Here is a 27,105-nt window from a genome sequence, read left to right as displayed (position 1 = left end):
GGACAATCATGTCTGTCTTTGAAAATATACTGTATGTTTGGATCTCTTTAACTAAAACAACAATAATAATTAGGACAGCTTGATCTGCCATACTTTAACGTGTTCATGTTTTTTGCATGAATCACAGAACATTTCTCAGGAATTGGCGGTATTTCATAGCCACTGCATGCCTATGCAAGTTGTTTTTCATTTGTAAAAAGGGCATAATTGTTGAATGGAAAAATATTATAATTACCTCTGAACTATTTAACATTTTGGTTTTGGCATACGCAGCCCTCTTCACAACTCTTCTTTTCTGTTTTCTTTCTTGACACAAATCTTTCATTTGCATCCAACTTCCTGCTCATCTGCCCACGTTCCTCTATCTGTTGATCTGCCTTTTGCCACCTCTTCAACATTACTCATACAACCTTGACTCTGCTTTGGCTTTCCTGAAATACTCCTCTTTCTTCATCTTCACGACACTAATTATTGCTCCTCCCTTTGGCCTTCACAACTTGGAGATTACAGTGGCTTTCATAGGTAGAATTCTGCATACTTACTTTGACCAACGTGGAGAGAGAAGCTCACTCCTAGATGCAGTCATCCTCTTTTATTGTAGAATCTAGTTAAGTTACCATACTTAGTTGAGAACCTTATCAATTCATTAAAAATCAAGGGTCTCTAGGCCTTGCATTGGTAGTGGACCCAACAGTGGTGATGGTTCTGCTTCATAAAAGCCTTTGAGAACAGCTTTCTTAAAACTCTTGCACCCAAAACAGCCTTCCTGTGCTTTTTCACGTAGTTGTATGTGCTAAATCTTTCTCTATGCTTTCCAGGTTTTAACTTCAGTTAGTGCCTTTAAGAATGACTAGTGTAACCGAGGTCATATATATAAAATACTACGTTCTGTAGTTCTGATCTGTAATAGTTTAATTATTGTAAAATATATTGGGATTAACAGAAAAATCCCTTATGAAGTGAATGTCAAACAGAAACCTCCACAAAAGCTAACTTTCCTGGAATATTTTAGTATTTATATTATTGCAAGTGTATGTGAAAATGGACAACAGATTTTTTTGGAGGTATCAAGCCGATCCCAGGTCACCATTAATAAATGTGCTGTCATTTAGCGCAGTGAGTTTGTAGACGTCTGAGTATCATTGGCAATAGACTTCAGTGCAGAAATGGCCTGGACTAGCAGGTGATTTCAAAACCTTTTAGTAGTTTTTACTGGAAACTTTCTATAGACACTCCAAGTCAGTAATAGCTCCTCTACAAAGGATTAGATACACTTCAGTAGTCATTTCTGTCCAAGATATAAGAGGAATTTTGATGTTTACTATAGAACTACTACAGAAGTCATGCAAATAACTACAGAGATGTGATGAAGTTAATAAAACTGATAATATGTTAGGTTAAAATTTTCCAACATTACTGTTCTCTTGTTTTGAGTTCACATGTCATTTGAAAAGAGGTTAATTTACAGAAGACTCCCACACCTTGTCTTAATTTGGGTACCTAAAATATTTAAGAACCACTTGTTTATTTTGTGCCAAGAACTGTTTTTTGATTTGCACTGAGGATGAGTAATATTAATACCTAATATATTTGTTCATGAAAGCATCTATTAACTTAATTGACTTTTGAGTTTTTATTTGATAATAAAATGAAAAAGTTACTATAAATATATTGGAGAAGCATTCTTCTGTCATCTGACATGCTAAATATTGCGAAATAAATATTTCATATCTCTTTTCTCCCTAAATCTCTTGTGTGTTTCTGCAGAACAGACATTAAGAAATGCTTTGCTTCTTCCATATGTTATTTCTGCTTGATTGATGTTGCTTATTCTAACATTTTTTTCTTCTTTCACAAATCAAGATGCAATTTTAGGGGAGAGAGATGAATGTTTTACTAGCTGATGTGTAGCTTTTAATGAACTATGTTAGTTTCTGTAAACATTTCAAATCACTTCATCAGATATTCTTAGTACATTCTTCATCTTACCTGGGTATTGTAACTTTGGGGGCTGAGAGGTGCCAAAAATATTATGGAAGCCTTAATGGAATATTCATGAATGTGATAAAGTGTGATTGTGTCCATCTTATGTTGACATTGTCAACATGGTAAGAGATTGGAGCTAACAGATAAACTCATTATTACTCTGAAGAAATTTTTCCACCTCTTTGCTGCACCTTGATCATCAGGCACATGGTGTATCTAAGCTGGAGAGCCTCTTCCTTTGAAGCTTGTAGGTCAGACACAAGCACGTTGTCTTGATGGATGGAGGACAATTTTATTTTCAGTACAAGTGAGAATACAAACTAGAAACCTGTTAACTACCTGCATGTGGGCGTGCTTTTACTAGTGACATCCTGCAGTAAGATGTACCTTTATTTCCTCATGAAAAGAAACAAGCTACCATATGATAAGAGTGTGCCCACGGTGATTCCCTATATGTTAGTTGAAATGCTGACAGCTCACACTTCACTTATCCCAAATAATTTGTCTGGCTGTATGAGTTTCTAAGGCATTTCCATATGTGTTATTCTACACACAAAAATGCCAGTAGGAAAAACTAAGAATGTAGTTGTGACTACTTAATGGATGTATATGTAAACTGTTTCTAAAGGGGCTGCATCTCATTTATGCTATTGAAATGTATGAACACTACTGCGTTTGGTTGTTCAAGCAAATGTGCGAGGAAAGCTTACATTTTCTAGTAGGAATAACATGTCTTATGAACGCTTTATAGTTTGCATTTATACATTCAAGTACAAGAGGACCAAACGCTTTATATTGCAGGAAAGCCAGGATGGTGTTTTTCTGAGTAAAAATCTAGGAACGATAACAGAAGGAATTATGGATGGTGAGAAGTAGTTCTCGTGCCCAAGTACAGTGTATGTACTGGCATTATGGACTTTGCTTCCATTTTGCCTTAGGCTACGACTGTTGAAACCACAACACAGATTAGAGATGCCGTTCTACAAAGTAGAAACTGTTTTATGTTTTTGAAAAAGCAATTGAAAATCAATATTTATCAGGATGCAATAAATACTATGGTAACAGAAATACAAATATTTATCCTTTCCAAATCAAGAAAACGTAGCTCTTGGAGTTTACGTATGACAGGTAAGTTACTGTGGTAAATGCTTGACTTTAAGGATAATTTGTGGTCTTTGTTACTTATTTATTTATTTTTTAAACAGACTTACCAAATCATAACTTCAAATAACGTGTACTTTCCTGAACTAAGATCAAGTTATTAATCTCTGTTTTCCAAGCCAAGTTTTGTTTCTCCTGGTATCTCCATTAGTTTATGTGACTGGCTAGCCAAGGGAAGGGATTGTCCCACTGTGTTCTGCACTGGTGCAGCCTCACCTCAAGCACGGGGTGCAGGTTTGAGCATCACCAATATAAGAGGGCCTTAAAAGTATTCAAGAGCATTCAAAGGAGGGCTAAAGATATGGTCAAGGGCTTGGAGGTCAGTCTTTATCAGCCCTCATGGTAGCTGCAGCTCCTCACAGGGAGTGAAGGGGCAGCACTGAGCTCTGCTTTGTGTGACATTGACAGGGCCCAAGGGAACAGCATGGAGCTGTGCCAGGGGAGGGGCAGTGGGCGGTTAGGGAAAGGGTCTGCACCTGAGGACTGTGGGCATGGAACGGGCTGCACAGGGCAGTGGGCACAGCCCCAAGGTGCCAGACTTCAAGGAGTGCTGGGACAATGCTTTCAAATAATAGACTTTGAATTTTGGGTGGTCCTGTGTGAACCAGGTGTTGGAGTTGATGGTTCTTGTGGATCTCTTCCAACTTGGGATATTTTGTGGGTTTTTTTTGATAATTATTGGCTTGAAAGGTGATGTTTCCCAAGCCTGTGCCCTGCCTTTACACCAAACTCCCCAAGTCCTATCTATACAGTCACTATTTCGTCTGCACAGCACACTGTGTTCCCTCCTGTTATTTTACTGGCTTGCATATCTTGGATTTGGGGTTTTTCAAAGCAAGAGATTAATCATGCTTCACCCTTGGAGCCCTTTATGTGTACCAGAATGGCTGCATAAATAAACAGAATATTACTTGAATTTGATTGTTGTGAAGATAGCATTCGCTCATGTTTGAAACAGCAGTTTTCTAGACCTGTAATTTTCAGTTGTTTACAATTGTAAACAAAACTGCATGCTGCAGTGAAATAGCTTGTGCTTGTTGCTACCTAGTTTGTTAGAAAATTGTGTTGAATTGGTAGAAAATCTGTTCACACAAGTGACTTTTGACTTGAAGAATTGTCTTATTGAGAAGATTTCAAATTATTTTTGAAATGTTGACAGTTCTGAATCTGTTGGTTTAAATGATGAGCACATAACTCTTCAGTCTGATTGTGCCAGCATAGGCCTTTATAGTCAAACTGGGCTAATCTAACTGTGAGGGGAGGGCCCTGCACCATGGAATTAATACCTTAACAGCTTAAATCCCACTTCAACTTCAGACTCCTATCTGTAGCATTTACCATGCAAGTGAGCAGATAGTGCAGCATCCCTCTGAGTTTCATATGCATTAAAAATACTTACTGTTGAGAAACATTAAAAAGTCCTAACGTAAACACAAGCAGATACATTGCTTCATGTATCTGGATCTCATTTGTATGGGAATATATTTACAACTGAAAGGTAATCAATTATCTCAGGCTACAGAACACAGGTAGAAAGACTGTAATGTAAAACTCCATCTCTAAACATATCTTCCGTCATTTCTCTCTAATTTTTTAGTCTGTTTTCATGTAGCTTCAAGAGGATTATTGTCTCACGTTGATTTTTGACTAGGCTTGTAATATTGAAGTCTGGTGCTGGATACTGGAATGTCGGTGAATCAAAGAATGCTGTGTTCTGTCTCCTCTTAGGTTTACCGCCTCTTCAAACCTCATCACTACCTTTTGATGCAAATAGTCCAGTGCAGCCCCAGCCTCAAGCACCTTGAGCATGAGTGCAGGGTGTTTGCAGAGTGTGCTGGTTCCCCTGAAACTTGGTTTTAATGGTTGCAAGTATGCAGCTTGTGTCTCTGCGGTCATCTCCTAAGAAGATGAAGGCAGTCCAGCTTCCTATAAACTCTGATGTCATGAAACAGTTACTCTTCTGAATTGGAGCATGGCCCCGAGCATTCCACATTTCCTGGTTACTTTTAAGTTTGTAGCTGCTTGTTCAGTTGAAGACACCTCAGGATAGCCTCCAAGGGAAACTAGGAGAAGCCATGTTCTCCAGCTATGATGATGCAAGACTGGGTTTGAAGTGTTGCTGTTACTAAAGAACATAGCCTTTGGTGCTCATCTTCTTAACAATAAGGTTGTATCTTATTCCTGCAGATACTGGAAGCCAAGTGATTCCGTCAAAAAGGTACTTAGAGAAGGATTATGGAAAGATTGAGGTTAGTTGTAGGTCACTGATTTAGTTATTTTCTAATGGCAAAGTTGATTCTGTAGTAATAAACACGTAAACTGATCACCTAAGTAAGGATTAGATTCTTCTGCAGTTCAGACTCAGCATAAAAGAAGGGCGGGAAGATGGGTCCTCATCTTTTTTCCTTGAGATTGTGAGCAAAGAGAGACAGCATATCTGAGAAGGGGTTAAATAATTCAGAGTAACCCAGCAGAATTGTAATACATAATAAACTGGCAAAATATGTAAAAGTTGTCAGAGTTAATTAAACAGTATGAAATGCTGTTGTAATTGCTAAAATATTATTTTTTTTTATTCTACTTTTTAAAATTTTGGTGAAATTTTCTATGCTAAAATAAAAATGAAGTAGTTCTGTAGTTGTGTAGTTCTGTCCCTTAAGCTATTTCAGCTATATTCCTGTGTCCATTTGCAGACAAAAAAGGATGCTTTTGTGTCCCCCCCACTCCATCTGGAAGGAAACTCTCTGAGTAACCTCACTGCTACTTCTTTTGTCCCTCTGAAATTTCCATTAAAGAACTTTTAATATTTCAACTTAATTCAAGCAATGTAAGCTATCCAAGCAGAATGAGGTTTGTAATGAAAATGGGTTACATTTATATCTATTCATTTGATACTATATTTAGTATATCAGTTTGTGTACTTCATCGGAGTGGAATTTGTTCTATCCATTTCTCTCTGCAAGAGAGGAAGCAGAACATTTTGCTAAATGACTTTTGAGGTGAGTCTCTCTTCTGTTCATAAGTATGATGGGCCTGCACATCTGCAAGAATAGGGTAGCAGAGACTGCGTAATCAGTCTTGTCCCATGCTGAACTTGCTGCTCCCATAGAGCCCAGGCAGGATCCTAGAGCAAAGCCCCAAGTGATTCCTGAGTAGCTACGTGGGAATTTTGCTGTGGTGTGTATTGTAGTGTGTTGAAAATCCCAGCAGCAATGTGAATTCAGTATATTATTTGAACATTTGCTTTATGACCTTTTATTTTTCATTGGTCATTTATGATGGTATTTTACTTTGTTTCCACTGATCTTCCCTCTTTGTCCTGATGATTACAAGTAACTTAGTGAGTTTAAACGTGCTACTCTAGAATAAGCTGAAGAATGCTATGGATAATGTTGCATAGCAACATAAAGTTTAATTTCTGTCAAATGTTTTATCATTCTCTTGATTATCATTTTTGTTCATTCTTTTCTTTTTCACTTGAACAACATTGTGAAATGAGGTAAAATCATTAGTAGTACATTGTACAGATTATTACAATAGAAGCGATGCCCAGTGTCCAGAGTTGTCTGGAGTTTTCAGTTTTGTCTTGTAGTAATTTCACGCACCATTAGCCATAAGAAACCTGAGACAAATGGTGTGTAAAGGAACGATTGTTTCATTTCTGAGCTTCTACCTAGCCCAAAATTATATTATTCTCTTTTGACTACTCTTAATTCATAAATCCCTAGTGTTTGCAATACATTTCCCAGTGATGTAACTGCAATGACGTTACCTGTTGACTAACCACAGAACAGAGTTCAGTAAATAATCTTTTCTTGTGTCAACAGCAATCAAATGCATTGAGTTTCTAAACTAAGTATTCTTTCTAGCCATTGCCTTAGAAACCATTATTTTAAATAAATTTTGAAGCAGTGATTTCATATAAAGGAGCAGAAATGTTTTGACCATTTCTAGAGAGTCCTGACAGGAGTGAGTTTAAAGAATTATTGTCAGTTAAAGTATATGCTAAAATAGCTCTCCCAAGAATGCCCAGGCTAGGAAGAATGAAGTAAAACTGAGAAATGATTACTTTACCTGAATGCTGATTTCATTATAGGGATGGGTATTTTAAGGAGTAATTGAAGGTACAGTACCTTGAATATAAAGGACTGGATTATGTATATTTATGTTACGATTTGGTTAGAAAGAATGAGAACTCTTTCCCATGGTAGAATACATTTGTGGCAAGCGTGTTCCTCAACCAGGGCTTCCAGACTGACTCTGTCATCTCATGCACATGTTTCCAGCACTATGCAAGTAGCTGCACAATTGTGCAGCCAAGGTGGTTACCCTGGGAGTGTAACAGTACTGCAGAAAACTGTGTCCACCTTCACGGCCACTGTGCTTATCAGCATGTAGTGCTGTCAGTGTGGACTTTGCTGTGTGTCAGGAGGTCATAGAGAAGATGAAGCCATCGGAAGAGGTACATAGAGGGAGGAGGAGGGGGCAGACTCAATTTGCAATAAGACATTTTGGTTGAGTGGTAAGAAATGTTGTAGGGTTGTTTTGTTTTTTTTTCTCATGAGGGTCATCATACATTGGCACAGGTTTCTCAGAAAGTCTGAAGAATCTCCATCTATGAGAAACTGCAGCTCTCTTGGTTGTGATTCTCTATAACCAAACTCAACTTCAAAGCCAGCTCTAACGTTGAAGCTGGCCCTTCTTTGGGCAGTGCTGAAACCAGATGACCCCCAGAGGTTCCCTGCAGCTCAAAGTATTGTATGATTTTTTGAATGATGCTCCAGGGAAGTATCCAAAGTTCTACGATGGTTTGAGTCATTTGGTATTGAAGCCTGTGCAGCTGCCTCTTTGCTGTTGCTTATGGGCTAGATAATTATTTAGTCTTTTTAGTATGTGCAGATCTGGACATAGATTTAGCATTTCTGCTTTTCTTGGCAGAGGGAATTTTTGTAAGAATATATAAACACAAAAGTACTTCTTTGATAGCTAGCTTTGATATATAGAGCAGCAATTTTCCCCCTTCAACACAAAATGGGTACAGGCAAGGGATGTGCTTAACCAAAATTCTTATCTAAGACATTCCAAGGAAATATTTTGGATATCTACTGCCCAGTTTGTTCCTAGCAGTATTTCATTTCTGTGCAAGTCCCAGAGCTCAAGATAAATTCTGTGCTTCTTGTTGCTACTAGAATTTCTGGTATCTGAAATTAATGATTATTTTGGTTGTGTCCTTTCATCAGCTATGAAATATGTAAGTCCCTGACATTCTTCTCTGATGCCATTGTTAATGATGGAATATAATTTCCATCTCTTAAAATTTTTTCTTACTGTTGTTGGATAGTGGCATATGCCTCCACTCTTTTCATTTTTGCATACATTTCACTTAAAAATAATCCTTATAAGGAGCGTGACTGTAGATAAAAAGAACTGTGCTAACACATTTATTATTACCATATTAATAAATACATATATATAATGTATGTGCGTTAAATGTGTTTCGTCCATACTGCGAGTACATTGGAAAATATTTTTGTTGTCCCTGGTGTTCTTCTGATGATTATCAAGTATGAGTTTGAAACAATTCAAAGATAACAATCCGGCAAAACAGCTGTGAAGTTTTACATGTCCACATTTGTTTGTATTTTCACTTTTAATGCATAATGACTTTTATATATTATTGAAGTTATTTTAGTTTAATTTTAAAAGCTTTTTGTGGTTTTCTTTGGTTTCCTGTGCTTTTAAATACTTATTCTGCATGGTTTTCTACCTCTTCAGATGTAAACAAGTTTTGATTTCATTTGAATGATTATTATTTTAAAATATTTAGCAACTTTTGTAGTCTTACTACATTCTAGGTGATCAATTTTATATTTTAGATGATCAACTTTATATTTGGCCTTGCTCAGTTTGATAATAGAATCCTTTATGATTTTAATAAAATGATAAATATCTTATTGGGATTTGTTAATGTTTCAGTGCACAGGGAAATAGTAAAAGAAGACTGTGGGTGGGCAGATAATACAAGCTTTAGCATCACCAGAAATTGACTTAGCTGAAAAAATGAGTTGAAAGTGGTGCTGTGTAATCAGAGCAGTAAGTCTAGTAAGAGTTCACACTATGTATGGGTCATAATGGGAAGCAGATGTGAAGAACATATTTTGCTCTTTGTGCTATGTGTTTGTCTATTGCTTCAGGATCAGAAGAATGTTGACCAAATGGTGTCCTAAAAAAGGAAGTGATGATAAAACGTTTTCTTTATGTATTTTAGTTTGTGGAAGCAATTGAAATAGAACTGGTAATAATGTGGAGGTTTGCAGTATGCACTGAAATCTTTAAAGAAATTCTTCTTCTTCCTTTTTCCTTGCTTCCTCCCCCCAGATCCTACATTAATTACATCTTTTGTTATCAAAAGCAGTAGTAGCAGTATGCAGGATTTGTCAGAAGAGTGTATCTGGGTTTGAATAGCAATGGCTTAAGAGCAGAAACGCAGATAGGAGTTTTCTTGCAGATAAGAGTAAAACTTTTATTTGCATGTTTGTGCAAACGTGATGTGCAGATCAGCAGCTCCCTCCTCATTTATGGCTCCCTGGTCTTGTGAGCAGTGCCCATACAGTGTTATCCCATTTAGGAACTTTTCATTTGTGGAGTAGTGTGCTAAAAAGTAAGCTGAAACCAACTCTGCTTCTTTATTTATTTATTTATTTATTTAGGCCCATGAGTTGAAAGTGTGTCTATGTATCAACACTGTTATTTGCAGATTTTTTACATTAAGACTGGGAAAGACCTAATCACAAGCCAATCTCTTCGATTTTGGGGGAGCTTTTATTAATAAGACTTGCAGTATCGCTCACAATAGAAGCCTCCTAATTCCAGATTATTCTTTGTCCAGTGATGCATTCCAAAAGGGAAACACATTTGTTTTTGGACATAAACAATAAAGAATGGTGTATGGAAAGTGCTGTGTCCCTGCGGAGGTTTTCTCATAGGAATGTAATTCTGCACCAAGTCTCTTAAGAACAGTGTCACCACTATATTTAAGGAGATAACAATAACCATTAAAACTGAAGTATTGCCATCTATTGTTAAGCTCTTGTTCCTGTTTTGCCCTGTTTTGCTCTTTGAAGGCTGTAGATGGTTTTTTCCTTCAGCCTTTTCTCTAATCTCCTATCTAAATATTTGAATAGGAGCCCATTGGTTGAGATGTTATGGATGTCCATGTGAGTCCCATTTGTATTTGTATTATTTATGAAAACATACTTGTTAGCCCAACATTTTCATTCATCTCCCACCAAGATCTGCTAATTGCTTCATTTCCACAGTCTCACTGATGCAGAAAAGTAAATACTATTAGCTGTGCTTATTACTTGTAAGAAATCTATTAAGGCAGTCATCAACTTCCCTTTTTTTTCCCAGATATTTCAGGTATTTGCTCCAGTTTCTTGTTGCTGTTGACCTTGCTCATTTTGCAAATGCTCTTTAGACAGTCAAACCTCAACTGTATTGCTCAGCAGGGATTTGTCTATTCAATTTTATGGCTGATCTTAAATGTGAGACTTCAAACTCATACTGTTTCTGTTGTTCCTATAGCAACAAATTATGTGGAAAGGCAGCAGTATCGCTTTGCTTTGCAGCTGGCGTTTTGAGCTCACAGCAAGGGAGGAGTTTTGGGAAAATAGGCATTGTATAAACTGGGTTGTAACTTATTCAGAAGTAGAGCCATTGCTGAAGCACCTCACCCTTTATGGAGGAACCAGTTAATGATTTTGAGTAGGGCTTCCCAGTCTCCTTTGAATAAAGTTCTGTTCTTGCAGTAATGAGATGTGATTTACTCAAAGTGCCTGATTTTTCTTTTATCTGCTTGGGCCTTTTTCCACCTAAAATGAAGTTTTCCATCATCACACAGCTCTAAAACTTCTTTCAGTAAATTGTGCAGAGTTTATAACCTTCAAAGGTTCTGAACATACCTGGGGTGTGGAGCTTTGTAACTTCTCTGTTTGGAATTGTCCAGTAAGTGTGTTGCATAAGACTGTAATTCTAAAGTAGTCTGGGTAGCTATCTCAGAGTAAAACGGTTTGACACTTAAAATTCCTGCTTAAAACTCCTAGTCTCAGAGATGAGAATTCTTTCTTCCTTCTCCAAAAAGTTGTTTGCATTCCCACTAGCAGACCTCTCCCTTACATCATGACAGCAGTGTTCCATGCTTATTTTCCTGGGGACATGTGAGGGTTTAATTCTTGTTGTTTAAGCAGTTATCATATAGAAAGCCCACCAAATGATTTAAGCTCTTTGAAGCTGTTTGTTTTGAGTAAGTAAAAATTAATGGGCACAGGAACTGGCTATCTTGTATCATCTCAGAAAGGTGCGTGTTAACTATCACAATAGTGGTACTCTGTGCAGCTCGGTGTACATGTAGTTAAAATGCTTTACTAACCAGAGAACAGCTCTCATTAGCAGAAGGAACTCTGGAAAGTTCTTATCTATTTGTAATTGATAACCAGGCAGTGAATTTGCTTGTGTGGGAAATAAGTAAGTTTGGATGCTTTCTCCTGACTTGAGGGATTACGTTTGAACCAGAATTTTTCACCTCTTGGAAAGCTGCCACAATGCAAACTGCTTTTTGAGACAGCGATCTGCAGACCAGTGGGGACCCTGTGAGCATCTGAATGCTGGCCATAAAATCTTATGTAGGTCACTCTGGAATCACTACGTCCTGTTTATTTCTGTGGAAACTAGAGCAGAAACAAAGAGTACAATAACACTATTTGATAGAGCAAATTGTCAGCTACAGAACCCTATTTTTCAACACAGTCATCACCATTAGGTGTGCATTTTCACCATCAATGGACAGGAGCCTGTATGGTGCTGCTGTCAGTCTGTATCAGCAGAGGTAACCGACAATCACTACTGCAACTGCTGCAAGTGCACCACATCACTGTGCTCACATCTGCTATTTGGTCCCCATCAACATTTAGCAAGTGTCAATGAATGTCTTTAGGGCTGGGGTATCCTCCTGAGACTGAAAGAGCTGAGTGTTCAGCCTCAAGAATTGGAGGCTCGGGTGGGATCTTACCAGTGTGTAGAAATACTTGTTAAGAAGAACTAAAGAAAATTGAGCTGTCCAGTGACACTACAGGAGGCAATGATTGTAAACTACATTACTGTAAGGGTAGCTGAAGACTCACATAGGTTGCCTGGAGAGTGTGGGGGCTCCTTCCTAGGAGAAGCTCCAAACCTAACTGGCTGCGGGCTAGAGCAACCTGCTGTAGCTGACCTTGCTTTTAGCTGAGAAGGTTGGACTTGGCAGTGTCTGGAGGGCCTTTCCAAACTCAGCTATTCTGTGATTATCGAGTTTTATGTCAGCAGATGAAACAGAAGTTAGTTATATATAGAAAGTGCTGCTTGAAGAATCTTGTAATATTAAAGATAAAATACAAGTCTTGTGAGTTGTCTTGTGAATCCTGCTTTATCTGCTTAGATTTTTAACTTCTGTCTTAGCACAATTTCTGATATCACACAGTTTTTTTCTCACAACATGCTACTTCTGTGGAGAAAAGAACTAGCAGGGAAATCAGTGTGGTAATTACTTTTTTATCAGTTCTGATCACTTGACAACTAAACGCATTCTGTAGTGCCTAAAACCCAATCCTGAATCTGATGTTCTATAGAAGTAGTTCTAATTTGTACTCAAGTCACAATCAAGGTTGCTGAGCAGAGGGAAGAATCCTGATGAGGAAACTGAACTGTTGCTGTTCTGATTGGGACGATTTATCTGTATGATTTATGATGAAGATAAAGTGTCACAGTGCTTTATGCACTTCTCTTGCTGCCCAGTTTCTGAATAAGTAGAAGGTGATTGTTCTGCTCTCCAGGATACTCTGCGTAGTCTAGTACCTTTGCACTGAAGTGCAGATTTTGTTATCTTTAAATATTCCTTTAGAGCAAGTAGAACCTTTATCCTGGACTTGCAGATGACAGTTGACTTAGATCAATTGGCAGAAGCCCTTTCTTACATTTTAAAATTGGCATCATTATTAATTTACCAACGTTGAGCAATTGGTGATCTATTAGCATTAGTCAGCTTAAGGGAAGGAGTGCCTAATGAGTAGGGCTTTTTAGTGGTAGATTTGAAGAGTTTTAACTTGCAATTTAATTAAACTAGCTGTTGCCTTCCTTAAGAAGGGAGCGTATTTTCCCTTCTCAGTGGTTTCTGAAAGTATGGTGAGGTATGAAAGAAAAGGGAAATATTCTGAGATTTAAAAAAAAAAAAAAAAAAAAAGTAATGCAGGAGATGGTGCTCATTTCTTAAGTGCAGAGGACTGAAAGAGAGACAGTGGCATCTGGGACAGTTAGAAAGAGATGGGAAAGAGGAAACTGTGGCTGGAGTCAGGAAAGAAGCAATATCTAGCACTCAGCAGAGGTAGGAAGGGGGAACAACTTAATTGGGCCAGATAGCAAGGAGGACAAATAACTGAAGTAGCGGTGTTTGGTGTGTTTTTGTTTTATCGGGGGGGGAGGAATGAGAAAGGGGGAAGAAAGGAAAAATGTAAAGAAACGAGGGCTTGATAAGTGTAACAATTAACTGTAACTTTTAGCCAAACTTGTAACTGTAGTTTGAGCGTATTTTCTCAGTTAGATAATAGCAAATGTATAGAAATCAAGAAGTGAAGGGAGATTCTGATGTCTCTGATTCTTGAGCAAATCCTGTTTATGCAGACCTCTTCAGACGCTGGGAGTTGTGAATAGTGTTTTAAAATATAATTGATGTTTGGATGAAAACCTTCCAAAAGTTCTGTTTGCAAGTTTATGCATTTCTTCATACAAATCACTTAATGTTTTCAATCTTGTTCAGTTTTATTTTGCAGCTGTTAAAACAATGGGGCAAAAGCTTCCAAGGAATGCCTATTGATGTGTGAGGGATCCTAATTGCCAAACAATTGTTGTGATGTCATGTGCAGATTTTATATGATGTTCACAAACAGCTTGTTGGGAACAACTGTAAGACTGCATAAAATGCCTATAAGGATTTTTCCTACCTGTAGAGATTTCATCTACAGTGCAAAAAGCTTGGGATGTAACTCTCTGTATATATTCCTGTTTTACATACGTTATTATAGCATAAAATCAACATTGTGAATAAAAGTTTTTACAGACATAGTTTTTAGCATTTATACAACAAAACAGTCAGTTCTAAAAGTCTCACTGTATGTTACAGAAGCAACTCTTGGCTATACATTTGCATGCTAATATTTGATGTAGTTTTTTATAAGATCTACTGGCAAAAGATAGATCTTGCCAGATTTTTGGTGTATACTGTAAACATCACCTATTGTAATGTTTTCCTACGGAAGAAAATCCCACTAATGAACATGACTGTTCTGGTAAAACATGGGTATGCAAACACAATAAAAGATTACAATTCTTATTGTGAAATGTCAAAAGTATTTCACAGTGTTTTTTTTTTTTTAATTGTGAAATTGGCAACTAGGCATTAAAATCAAATGCTGGCAAAACAAATGTCTGGTAATTGTAGGTGTGTAAGGATACTTTAATTTTGAAAGTGGCTTTTTTTTTAACAGAATAAATGTAGATTTTTTTGTTTTTCTTTTTCTTTGTGCCTAAAAGTAATCATCAGAGGTTGGTCAACTAAATGTTCTGCTTTTCATTTCCCAGAAACCAGCAAACATCCTGGTAATGGGAGAAGGTCCTGAAAGAGGAAGAGTCAAAATAGGTAAATATTTTGAAAAAGATTTCATTGCACAGCTAAGATTAGATTGTATAGCATTGTTGTGTAATAACATATACAGTATATTAAGTATTTTTATGTTATCATCATCGGCGCGTTTGCAGAGGTCTGCAGCTTTGCTATGCAGAAGCTCTTTGGCTATCAAAGTAGGAAACAACAGTGATCTTAAGCTGCAAATCATGTGGTAAACACAAAGAAGGAGCCTCGTTTCTGTTTATTTACTGTTGTTGCATTTGGAAATGATCAGTTAACCATCTTCTAGTCATATATTTGTACTGGTATGGGTGACTGCAAGAAAAATACACTGTTTCATAACTTTGGAAGCAGAAAGATTCAGACAAAGGTTGGGTAGAAGATAAATCACACATTTGGATAAGGTGTGACTTTTGAATACACATAATTCAACTATCATTTATAGTTAAATAGTACCATGGTGGAAACACTTGCATGTCATCCTTTGTAGTCTTATAAAGGAGGTAAACGAAATGTAGCCTAAGATAAATTTGACCTGGTATTAATTTGTTGATTACTTAGAAACTTGAATTTGTGAATTTCAACAGTTTTGAACTTCAGTCCTAATTGTTTTCTTGCAGTGTTGTTCAACTCTGACTTGCTATTTGGAGTAAGATTGTTTTTGTTCTGTCTTTCCCAGCTGATATGGGCTTTGCCAGATTGTTCAATTCACCTTTGAAGCCATTGGCAGACTTGGATCCAGTTGTGGTGACATTCTGGTACAGAGCTCCAGAGCTGCTACTTGGAGCCAGGCATTACACAAAGGCTATTGGTAAGTTCTTTTTTTAAGTTATCTAAAGGAGGGGAGCCTTAGAGTAGATGTGACAGTCAGCTGACTAGCCTTTTTTTTTTCTTTTCTTCATGAAGTAGCAGTAGGTAGAAAATGATCCAATTCAATACTCAGGGTGAAACTCAATGAAAACTTGGCACCATTTATTTCTTTATTTATTTATTTTCAGTATAAATTCAGGCTGGTGTTACACATTTTAAAACGCATTGTTTTTTTCTTGTTATTTTTTTCTAATAAAAATACTGTTTACATCGATCTACATAGTTTTCTGATGTGGGCTTAATCTTCTAGTATCTTTAAAAAGGAAAGACCTATGACTTATAAGTGGTTTTCATCTGGGGTATGCTATGTCCACATGCTTCTGTGAAGTGTATGGTTTGATAAGGAGAGTCTCATGGACTCTATACGCTCTGCAGATTCACTCCTGAGATCTTCTAACGTTGCATGTTCAGAAAATGCTGATAGTCAGGCCTTTGTCTTTCTTCCCACTTATTAAGTTTCATAAGCATAATAGGTCTCAGCGCCCAACTATTTAGAGAATAAAAACACTGAAGTGCACAAGAGATATCTAGGTTAATGTATCAGAGATATTGCTTCCTCTGCAGTTCTTTTTCTGTTGAAAGGGATTAAATTTCCCGTATGTATGTGGAGGTGGCTTTCTTCACAGTTGCAGGCATTTTCCTGTCATAGACATTTTCAGTAATATTATGTGGGCTTCTGGTCAGAAAACTACAGTGCTTGCTATGATCAACTAATATCTTGATTGAATGTTCACTTGTGTAGACCTGTGTTTTTCAGTAAGATCTCATGGTCTGAAATAACTCCTGCTTATCAAACCGCTTTGAGAATACGGAAAAAGTTTAAAAATTGAATGAACTGTCATCTGACTTCTTTGATGTGGACTTTCACATCAGATTTCTGTACTGCTTTTGTCTGCCATTTAGAATCCAGTGCGAGATTATCTGAACTGAACAAAATGCTTGTTTGTTCAACTTGCCTTTCCAAATGTGCAGGAACCATGGAAAAGGTTATGAGGGCTTCTGCATAACTATAGTCAAGGAGCACAGTTTAGAAATGCTTTCATCATTAAAGCTGTGAATTGCAGTTTTGGGGAATATATAGATTCAGTCTTGCATGCAGATAACCTGCAATTCTATCCTTGGACCAAATTTGTCAGCCAGTAAAATTGAGTAAATTAGGGTTTATATGCTGGAATTCCTTTTCCTCTTCTGAAATGAAAAATCTCAACTCTTAAGATAGCAATATCTACATTAACTAGTAGTGTGTCACAATACAAGTATTTCCATAAGCTAGAATGGTACTAGTTACCTAGATCAACTTTAAATTCATTTTGGATTTCTCCAAAATGGGGACTACTTTGGGCTTCATGTGGTGTGCTGCAGTGGACAGCTGCTCGTTAGCGACACATCTTTTGATTTAATTTAATCTCAAAAGAGTGAAGTTTGTATTCTCTGAGAGACGTTTGGGGGACAAGGAAGGATGTTTTCCTTATGTTTAGTCAGAACCTGTTTTGTTTCAATTTATACCCCAAACTTCTCATTCTCCTGTCATCTACCACTGTAGAGAGCCTACTTTATTGTCTCAGTTGCTTCTCAGTAGGTACTGGGCGGCTCGTGGTCTCTCTTCTGACTGAGAAAGTCCCTGTCCCTCATCTTCTCCTCCCATGTCAGCTGCTTCAGATCCTGAACATCCTGAAAGCTCTTTGCTAAGCTATCTGCAGTTTTGCCTTATATTCAGACCACTAAAGTGGCCCGACTGTGATCCACGAGCATTAAAAAATGGAGATATCTATGGTGAATCTACTGGCTGTGTTCCTGTTTGTCACGGGTTAACCAAAAATCTACCTGCGCCCGTGACAGGGGGGCAGCTGGCCCGCAGGGCTGCTGGCCCAAAAAGGAAAGGGAAAAAGGGAAAGGGAAAAGAAAACAGCGGCAACGATCTAAGGAGGCACACTTATTTACTAAATACTATATTGAAATACAGGATAACACAATATAATACAACATAATTGAAATTAAGGCTAATGAATCAAGTAAAATAGGAGAGAGAGTGAGTCCCGAAACCGAGAGGCCTACTATAACTCTAGGCAAAACGGCTGGAATGCTTCCACAGGAGCAAGTTAACTGAAGAGGAAAGAAAGGTGTATGGAGGTGATCTTCCCTGTGAGGTAAGGGGAAGAAGTTGGTAGCAGAATGACAGCAGTGATGTTTGTGTGTTTAATGAGTCCAGTCTTGTGTTTTGCTTCTAGCCTTCTATGCAGCTGTAACAAAGCTGCCTTAGTGAGCTCATCATGCTACTGAGAGTTGCAGGTTAATATATGAATGTTTTTGGCAGAGGTACAACTCTTAAAGCCCTATTAAATCTCTGTGCAATAAATAAAATTATTTTAAAATTACATAATCCTCAGGAGCCCTGATGCATCGCTTTAATAATCACTCATAAATTATGTAAGATTCTCATTTAACTGCTATTCACTTGAATATATGCATTTAGAATAAGGACAATTTGATACACTAACTTGTGAAAAAGTATGTCTGTGTAGTTTTTAATTTTACAGAGCTATTTTCACGTGCATTCTATATAATATAATTTTGTGTATTTCATAAATATCAATGAAATCAGTTTAAAAACACTGTCATATCAGCTTTGGTCTGTTAAAGTTTTGAACTTTGAGAAATGCCTTTGTTTGAATTTACTAGGAATGCATTGTAATCAGTTCTCTACTGCAACACATGAACGCTGTAGCAACAGTGCTGGTTGTAGTTCAGATGTTTGCTTAAGTTTTTACTGACTTTAGTCTTAATGTTTTTGGTTTATTTTCTGTACTCTGTATCTCATATTTTCTTCCTTATTGTAGCTTCACATACAATATGCATATCAGAAAGTGTGCTTCTGGAATTATTAGCAGTATGTTCATAATACCCTGGTCACTGCCTACTGTAGTCTGATATATTTATTTTCTTGTAATAAAACCTTTAGATATACTTTCTCGCACATAATCCTTGTGTATGACCAAAGAATGAAAATGGAATTTGATTTTTGTCTCAGATGTGATTTTGTGTGTGTGTGTCTTGTTTTCTGAACCTGGTATCAGTTACATTTTGTAGACTTGATGTTGAGGAAGAATTGGAGTCAGTGCGGTCTGCTTAGAAAGAATTAGGTATTACATAAAACTACATATAAGCATATTTCATTTTTTAGAGGTAGTTTTTACTGATATTTTTTCCCTATATTTAATGTGTTCCTTCATCCTTATGAAAGATTGTACTTTTCATTTATTTGCTGGCTGAACAAGGGGTGGTTCATCACAAATATAATATCATATTTTGAGGAGACTCAGGTGTCGGGAAAATACTGTTGCTGGAAACAGGGAAATAGCTTTTGCTTACTGCATGTTGAAAAGGTAGTAAAAAGCCCATGTTAGAGACATTCATGTGGAATAATATTTAGTTTCCTGAACTGTGAACATTTGTAATCTAAGCCCTACTTGTTTATGAAGTTTCCTACATAATCTGCTGCCACAGTTTCAACTGACTTACAAGATGAATACAAATAGGGAAGAATGGTATTGAGGGAAGCCAAAGGTCACTATCTGCACTGTTACCACAATATAAATCTATACTAAATTTATTGCATAACGTGGAAACTTTGGTCTGCATTTCCAGCACCATAATTCAAAAACAGAATCTGTTTCCATGTGTTCAGCTGATCTTAATACTCTAACAAAGAAGTAAAACATGCAAAGAAAGTTACTTTGAACAAACCTCAGGTGAAACCATGCAACTGGGAAAATATGAAATGCTTGTGATTATGCTGACATTAATAAAATTACTGAACTTTCAGAAAGTTCCCAGTGCAGTAGAAAAGTGCTTTTCTACTCAAAATACTAAAGAAATAAGGGTGAAGTGTGGCAAAGATGCCTGTCCTATGATTTTAAGTAGAACTAGTAAGAATTTCTCATCATAGGCTATTAAGAAAACGTGACGCTCTCTACTCTGGTTTGTTGTTGGACATCTTAGAGCAGTATATCAAGGAAATCACATAGTTAAGGCTTGTTTTTTTTACCAAGTTGTAGCTTGTGTAGTTGGCAGTGCTATCAAATAACGTTATCTTACTTCTCCTTTCCACTTGCCTTAACTAAAGAAACAGAGTATGTGATAAACATTGTCACATGGCTTCTAAGATTTTATCTTGTTTGTATTTTGTTGGCAAAAGAGTTCTTCAGTGATCCTTCAGCAATCCATTTAGTAAGAAAAAAAAAACACCAAACCTGTTCTGTTCCAGAAAAGGGAGGGATTGCTTATTTAGAAAAAATAGATATGAACCAAAAATGTCTCTGTAAGTTAGTTAGCCCAAGTTAGTTAATTTGCCTAATTCACTTACCTAGCTTGCAAGTTAATAGCAATGTCAGCAGTGGCCATGTGGGAACTTCATTTTTGAGCCTAAACAAGATGTACACGTGGAAAACTTGCAATTTAAAGCTTGGGCAGTGAGTGCACTGTCACCTCATCCTGTTTCCAGATGAAGATGTGGATATGGAAACTGGAAATGTGTAAAAGGTATAGTGTGTTATCAAATGCCTTTGAATGTAAATGTCCCAGGAAAATGTTAAGTGCATCAAAGGGAATTAGTTTATGATGAATGTTGAGGTCCATTTGAGCTCCAGCAACTTAGTTCAACATTATGCAGGAAAGAAAAAAGAGAGAAATATCTGGGGTGTATTATGTAGGATTTAGGATGGAAATATATACATATGTGCTCCACATTGCCTGCACATCAAGTCCCATGCATTCTGAATGCATCAGCTGTACTCACTATGTGTGCATAGATTGTTGGCATACTGGCTGGGTTGTGAGGCCTCTCAACATCTTGGATCAGTGCATCAGCTTCTTCTGGATCTGGGAGAGGGTTGGTGGGAAGAGTTAAGGACTATCTGAAGAATCTGATAAACCTGAAATTACAAATGGAGCCAACCAGAAGACTTGGGGAAGAAAAAAAATTGCAGAGGAGGTTCCACACCTGTGGTCTATGAATGCATTGGAGCATGGGGGGGGGGTTGCTTTGTATGTACCTGAGATGATTAAGAATAGTAAATCTGTAGCCAGAATGGAAGATAACTTCTGATTGCTACATAGTGATCTGCGTTACTTTATTTTTTATTTTATTTCAGCATGCTAAGGGGTTGTTGGAAAACTAGAAAAGAAAGAGTAAAGTAGTTGAGTAAATACTGATTTATGCACTCTGAAAAGGAAACTCAGGATATACCAGGAAGGGAGCCTTGTTCCTGCCCTGGGTGTTGTTATACGACATGGGATTGGATTCAGATAGTATTTTATCATGAACTTATTTTGGCATATGGTAAATTGATTTCATTTTGATAATCACAGCTGTTCTTTTTCTGAGGAGCAAAACCTTTAAATACTGAAGATTAATTGTTGCTTTTTTATCTAGTTATTGCAGGTGCTGTATGGCCTACTGCTGCTTTTTTATTTTACATGGCCGTGCTCTCTAAAAATATTATAAATGTTTCTTCTTTTGAGGTCATAATTTACTATACTCCACAATCTTATTGTAGCAGTCACCAGAAAATCCAGAGTATTTATGAGCAGGTCTTTTAAATAGAACATTTTAATGCAACATTAATTAGTATTTTGTGAAACTTGGGATGCTGACAGTGGCTCACAGGATATAATCCACAGGACTGTTAGACTGTTTGACACATTTGAATGCCTTCAAGATTCAGCATTCCATTTTTCTAATTGCTCTATTGCCCTCTCTTCCTAAATGTATTGATGTCTGAAAGTAAGGTGGTAAAGCTCATAGCTGTTTTCAGCTCTGGAGAGTCTGGTGTATGTGTTCAAGTGTATACTAGCTTAAGAGTCAGGAGAATAAGAACTGGGACTTACAGTGTAGTGGGTCAGACCCATCTCTGATGTAAATCCAGGGGAAGTACTCTAATGTGGGGCAGACAGTGAAATGTTATCTTGTAGTACAGTAAGCTGGGTCTCAGGAGACTTAGATTTAAATGTGGATTCAGTCCCACATGTTGAATATAGCTTATGGCATGTCATTTAACCCATCCCATGTGTTGCTTCATTATCTATAAAGTGAGAATACTACTTAATGCTACTGTCCTGAAGATAAAATCAGTTAATAGGGAGCTCCAGTAAGTGTTATGGATTTATATATATATGTATATATATATATTTTAAACCCTCCCTGCCCTCAGTAGTGTTAGTCTTGCTTTTTTCCTTTTAATTTCTTTTTCCCTAGGAGTATCCATTTTACTTTCTTCCCGGCTGCTGATAATCACATGACTGTAACAGCAAGTATGTTCTTCCCTTGTATCTCACTGACTTTGTCACTTACTATGCAGGTGAGCTTTGCAGCAGTAGGGCTGATTCTCCAACCTCCCCAAGCTCCTATTCTGGGAGCTCAGCTCAAAATTTGATTTTGAGTGGTAAGACAGGAGTTCTTGCAGTGTCTTCTGTAGCCCAGAGCGAATAATGGATGCTGACATGGAAGTGAAAAATAAATGATGACATGAGAAAGCAAGAGTCAGCATTTGAAGAAATCTAGGAGGTGCATTTTCCCACTGTCTCTTCATAGCTCATTTTATATGTATCAGGGTAAATAGTGATTCTTTGAGAAATACTGCAGGTACGCTGTTCCTTTTGCATATCAACAAGTGATTTGGTTTGATTTGGTAAGGTGCTTGTTACTTTGTTTTTTCTTCTTCTTTCACAAGACTGATTTTATTTTCTTAAATTAAACATGAGGTTCCCCTTTAAAAATCCAATAGACTGTTACAAAACCTAGTTCTGCAAATACTTTATGCCAGCCAAATAGTGTAGTAATGAAGGCTTTTAAAGTGCTGTGTTTACTACCATATCTAAAAAACTCACATAAATTGGGTGTAGAACTTGTTTGAAACCCAAGTGTCTGCCATCACAACAAGGTGCAGTTCAATATTTTAGCTAATTCATCAGTTTGATCTTGAGGCACAATTATTTCCGTGATATCAACTGAAACTTTCAACACTGCAGTACTGATTCAGTCGAATGACTTATTACTGGGACAGCTGGGATTGCTTCACAAGTAGACTTCTTGGCAGCGGCTATAAATGACAGCAGAATTACATTTCACAGCCATTTATTTCATTGCCTATCCAATATAGTTGCATATAATTATGTAGGAGTTACTCTCTGTGCCTGATTAGAAATAGCTTTTCAGGTTGAACTCCTTAGTAACAAGTGTTTAGATATTGTCATCTGTTGAGTAGGAAGAAGAAGCCTCTCTGTGCAACTAAGAGGCAGGATTTCTTTGTGTGTATTCTCTGCTATCTGAAATAAGGTGTAGGCATAAAAAACTTCTAGATAAGACTGACTAGGCTTGTGAATTGGAAGAGGCCATGATGGTACTCTTTGCACGTGTTCTTTGTAGTAACTCAGACTACTAGATAGGCAGGTCTTTTGTTCATTTTAGCTCTAGTTGTTGATATGCCAGACCTAGTAAAAATAGTTGCAATGGTTCCTGACACAAGCCAAGTGAGAGTACAACGCAGATGAATATAGACTCATTGTCCTTCTGTGTTTAGCATAGAGTTAACATCCAAAGAGCTCCAGTGTGTACAAAACAGCTGGCTTCTTAAGATATTCTGTTACAGAATTCTACATTTAGTTAGGCATAAGAAAAAAAGTGTATTTCTTTTGCAGTGAAGTCTTCTCATTTACTACAGTTCAGAATAGTGCAGGCAATAGCAACGATTTTCCGATGTGCTGAGCTATTTGTGGCGTATAGATTGTACAACACTGGATATGCATTGTCTGCAGTGAAGAGCTAAAATGGGGGAAAAAAATGGAGACCGGACTGGAAATTAATGGCAAAACACCATAATAAGGAATCAGGAGTTCCTGGCCTTCCAGTCATATGGATAGTTGATACTGTTGATCATTTTTTGCATGTGATAAAGTGCATACTCGAAGGTATGGATGTTCCCTGAAAAACTTGATAAGTACTGTATTACCAAACAACGGCAAAATTTGCCAGTTCTTAATTCCTTCCATGCTGTAGGAAGAAACAGTAACAACTTCTGTATTATGTCTTAACACTTTGCAGCTTAAAAGGCTCTTGTGACCTGTGTGATGGAAACTTTCATGCTTCCTTTACTTTGCTGTATTTGATATTTGGAAGGGGACGTAGCCCTCGAGCTGCAGAGCCGTGTGTGCTTTTGATGAGTTGTCACTGAAAGAACATGTTTCTTCTGCTTTTGTTTCCCTGAAAAGCTTTGGCAGCCTGCCAGTGTAACACTTGGCCCCTGTGAGGTATAAGCAGTGCAGTTGCTGGAACAAAAGCAGCAGCACATGCATTACTGCATCTTGGAGGCACCAGAGCAGTAATAGCTCTCTGCCTTCTTTGGTGCATCCAAAGGTTTAGGATTAGGGAAAAAGCACTTCTGTAAGTATCTCACTTCCTTACCACAACTCAGCACTTGTCCCAGTGACCTAATTACTTGTCCTGAAGTGACATCACCTGACACTGGGATTCACCACATTTTCAGGAAGTAGAGGGGATGGAAAATGCTTTCATACAGCCATTGGTTCTGTTCTTTCTTTCAAGGATGCTAGCCTGCTCTACTGCTGGCTGATGTAGTTAACCTGTAGTTTCTACAGTAGCAGTCTTGGAATCACAACTGAAGAGGTGTGTGTGTGATTTGATGGTAAAAGCATATAGGATTTGGGTGGAGATGTGATTTGGGAAGACAAGTGCTAAAAGTTCTTACAGGTTTAGTTTGTTCTGTTTATTTTTTCTAAAGCCAAGTATTAGGAACTTAGAAAAATAATTGCTAGTGCTGGTGAAAGTGCAGTTATTGTGGTTTATGGTCCAGTTGCTGATAGGGTCGTCTTGAGAATGCCTGTTTAATTCAGCATATGGGCTGCATGAGGAAAGTAGGAAGTTATATACAGAACAGTGAATGTGAAATTTACAAATTCTTGAAATGTGAAGGTCTGCAAATTAAAGATTTGAATTCCTCTAGGTAGAATTTTTGCTTACATTTGTATTTTCACTGCACAAAGAGTATGTATTTGGGCCTTCTATCCTACTGCCGCTCCCCATGCTAAGTCTATTGTACCTGTGTTGTCAAACTCACCACAGTAATTTAAGTGTAGTTGCATGTTAATGTCTAAATGTACAAATTAATGTGTCTAATGCACAGCAGAAGCATGAAATCAAATGATCCCAGGATCTTTGTTTAATCCAGATAAGCTGAGGAATAGAAATTTAAATAGGGGAATAAATATTTTGACAGCTTAAAGCAAGTATTTGTAGAGAGAGAATGAAGAAATTGTGGTCCACGAAAGTCCTGCAGAAAATTGCAGTCAATTTCACTGAACTCAGAATTTCATCAAAGTTGCTTCAAAATTTGTGAGGTGTCGTCACTGGAATTCATTAAATTCTTAGTACAAATGTGAGAAAAGAGTACTTCTTATTTGGATTAGATTATTTGATTCTATTTGGATGCTATAATCATTAGTCTGATTAAGGAGCACAGACAGAAAACGTTTGAAATGGAACCAGATGGGGAGATTTCTAATTGTTGACACATTTTTCCATAGTCGGATCTGAAATTCTTGTTTAGTTGACTAACATGAACAATGTGGTAGTTTAATACCTGTAAGAGATGCTCATATTGATGAAGTTCTTAAACTTGCCGTAATTTAACAAGGTGTTCCTGCTAGGAAAAGAAAATAATAAATCCATATGTTGAAAATAAAAGGAGGGGGTTGAGACTAGACAAATTTGGCAGAAAATCATTAACTCTGAGAATTATTTCAATATGTGCCAAGGATGTGTTCAAGATCAGGTTACAAAGGAGCTGGATGCACAAAGGGAAGACCCTGACCCACTAGAGCTTCAAGGCTGCAAGGCCTTTTCCAGCTGTTTAATCTTCACTTACGGAAATTAAACCTTCAAGTTTTCTATACTAAGTACTTTATATTAATTCTTTGAAGCTGCAGCGTACATAGCAAGAAATGTAAAAGGTTGAACTCCAGCACTGTAACCTGCGAGATGACTTGTCAGAGTTAAAATGTTTTCATGCTTGGCTTGTCTAGTAATTTTTGTCTTATGCTAAGTAAAATAACAACTTGGGAGCTATCAGGGTTTATTCCAATGCAACTTTCAGTTGTTACAATGGCTCAGTTGTTTGTATTCTTTTTGAATTTTTGATTAAGATGTGCTCTCTAATTAATTAATCTAATTAATCACAGAGTTAGGAGTGAGAAAGTGAGAATTCATTGTCACGGGGATTCTTCTTTCACACAGTTCATCTTATGTAAGAAGGGACAAAGTTCTGACATTTGCCACGTTAGAAGCATTAAGGAGATTTTCATGTTAACTTACTCTCAACAAAAATATTGGTGATTTTTTTTTCTTCAAATGGAAAAGAGCAATCTGGACACAGCAGTTATGAGTAGTATAATGAGCGGTGGCACCTCCTCTCTCTCAATATGTGATGAACAGTGAGTCCTGAAAAAGCCACGGTAGCTAAGGTGGTTACAAGTGCAACCCCTTTGGTCTCTAAACAAACCATCTCCAAAAGGGCTTACTATCTAGTATGAAAATGAGTGAGGAGATACTATTAAATATAAGTACAACTTTTCAAATAATAATTAATTTCCATACTGGAATACGTAATGTATGCCTACTACCCAAGTACAAGTTGTGATTTAAGATCTTTGACAACCTCTGTTAATAACCTTCTCTCTAAATTGGAAAGATATGGACTTGATGGATGGAATGTTTGATGGAAGAGAAATTGGTTGCAGAATTGTACTCATGGACCTGTCGGAGTGCATCCAGAGAAGAGTCACAAAAATGATCCACAGGCTGTATTACCTCTGTGTATGAGGATAGGCTGAGAGAACTGGGGCTGTTCAGCCTGGGGAACAGAAGGCTCTGGGAAGATCTGGTAGTGGCTTTTCAGTATCCAAAGGGAGGCTATGAAGAGGGAACAGACTCTTTAGTACAGTATGTTGTGGCAGGAAAAGGGGAAATGGTTTAAACTAAAAGAGGGGAAATCTAGATTGGATGTAAGGAAGAAGTTTTTTACAATTAGGTTATTGAGGCACTGGAACAGGCTGCCCAGAGATGTGGTGGAAGCCCTGTTCCTGGAGACACTCCAGGTCAGACTGAATGGGGCTCTGAGCACCCTGATGTAGCTGTAGGTGCCGCTGTCTATTGCAGGGGACTTGAACTAAATGGTCTTTAATGGTCTCTTCCAACTCAAAGGATTCCATGATTAATTTACTGCATTACCTGCTTGAACAGATGAAATCTCAAGAGCTGTAGATCTTGTTTTTATGCAGGTAAGGCTTTCAACAATTCAAAG

The 27,105-nt window shown here is 37.4% G+C and overlaps 1 protein-coding gene across 2 annotated transcripts in view; it reads left to right on the top strand.

The window, feature by feature from the left end:
• CDK19 (cyclin dependent kinase 19) overlaps window positions 1-27,105 on the top strand; it is a 105,974-nt gene that overhangs the window by 63,481 nt on the left and 15,388 nt on the right. For both annotated transcript variants that reach the window (XM_072332596.1, XM_072332595.1), the window contains exons 5-6: window positions 14,818-14,875; window positions 15,543-15,674. In XM_072332596.1, the coding sequence (XP_072188697.1) occupies window positions 14,818-14,875; window positions 15,543-15,674 (190 nt within the window). The remainder of the gene's footprint in view (window positions 1-14,817; window positions 14,876-15,542; window positions 15,675-27,105) is intronic.

This window comes from Excalfactoria chinensis, chromosome 3, assembly GCF_039878825.1.
Source record: "Excalfactoria chinensis isolate bCotChi1 chromosome 3, bCotChi1.hap2, whole genome shotgun sequence".
Classification (NCBI taxonomy): domain Eukaryota; kingdom Metazoa; phylum Chordata; class Aves; order Galliformes; family Phasianidae; genus Excalfactoria; species Excalfactoria chinensis.
This window is presented reverse-complemented; position numbering and strand designations above follow the sequence as displayed.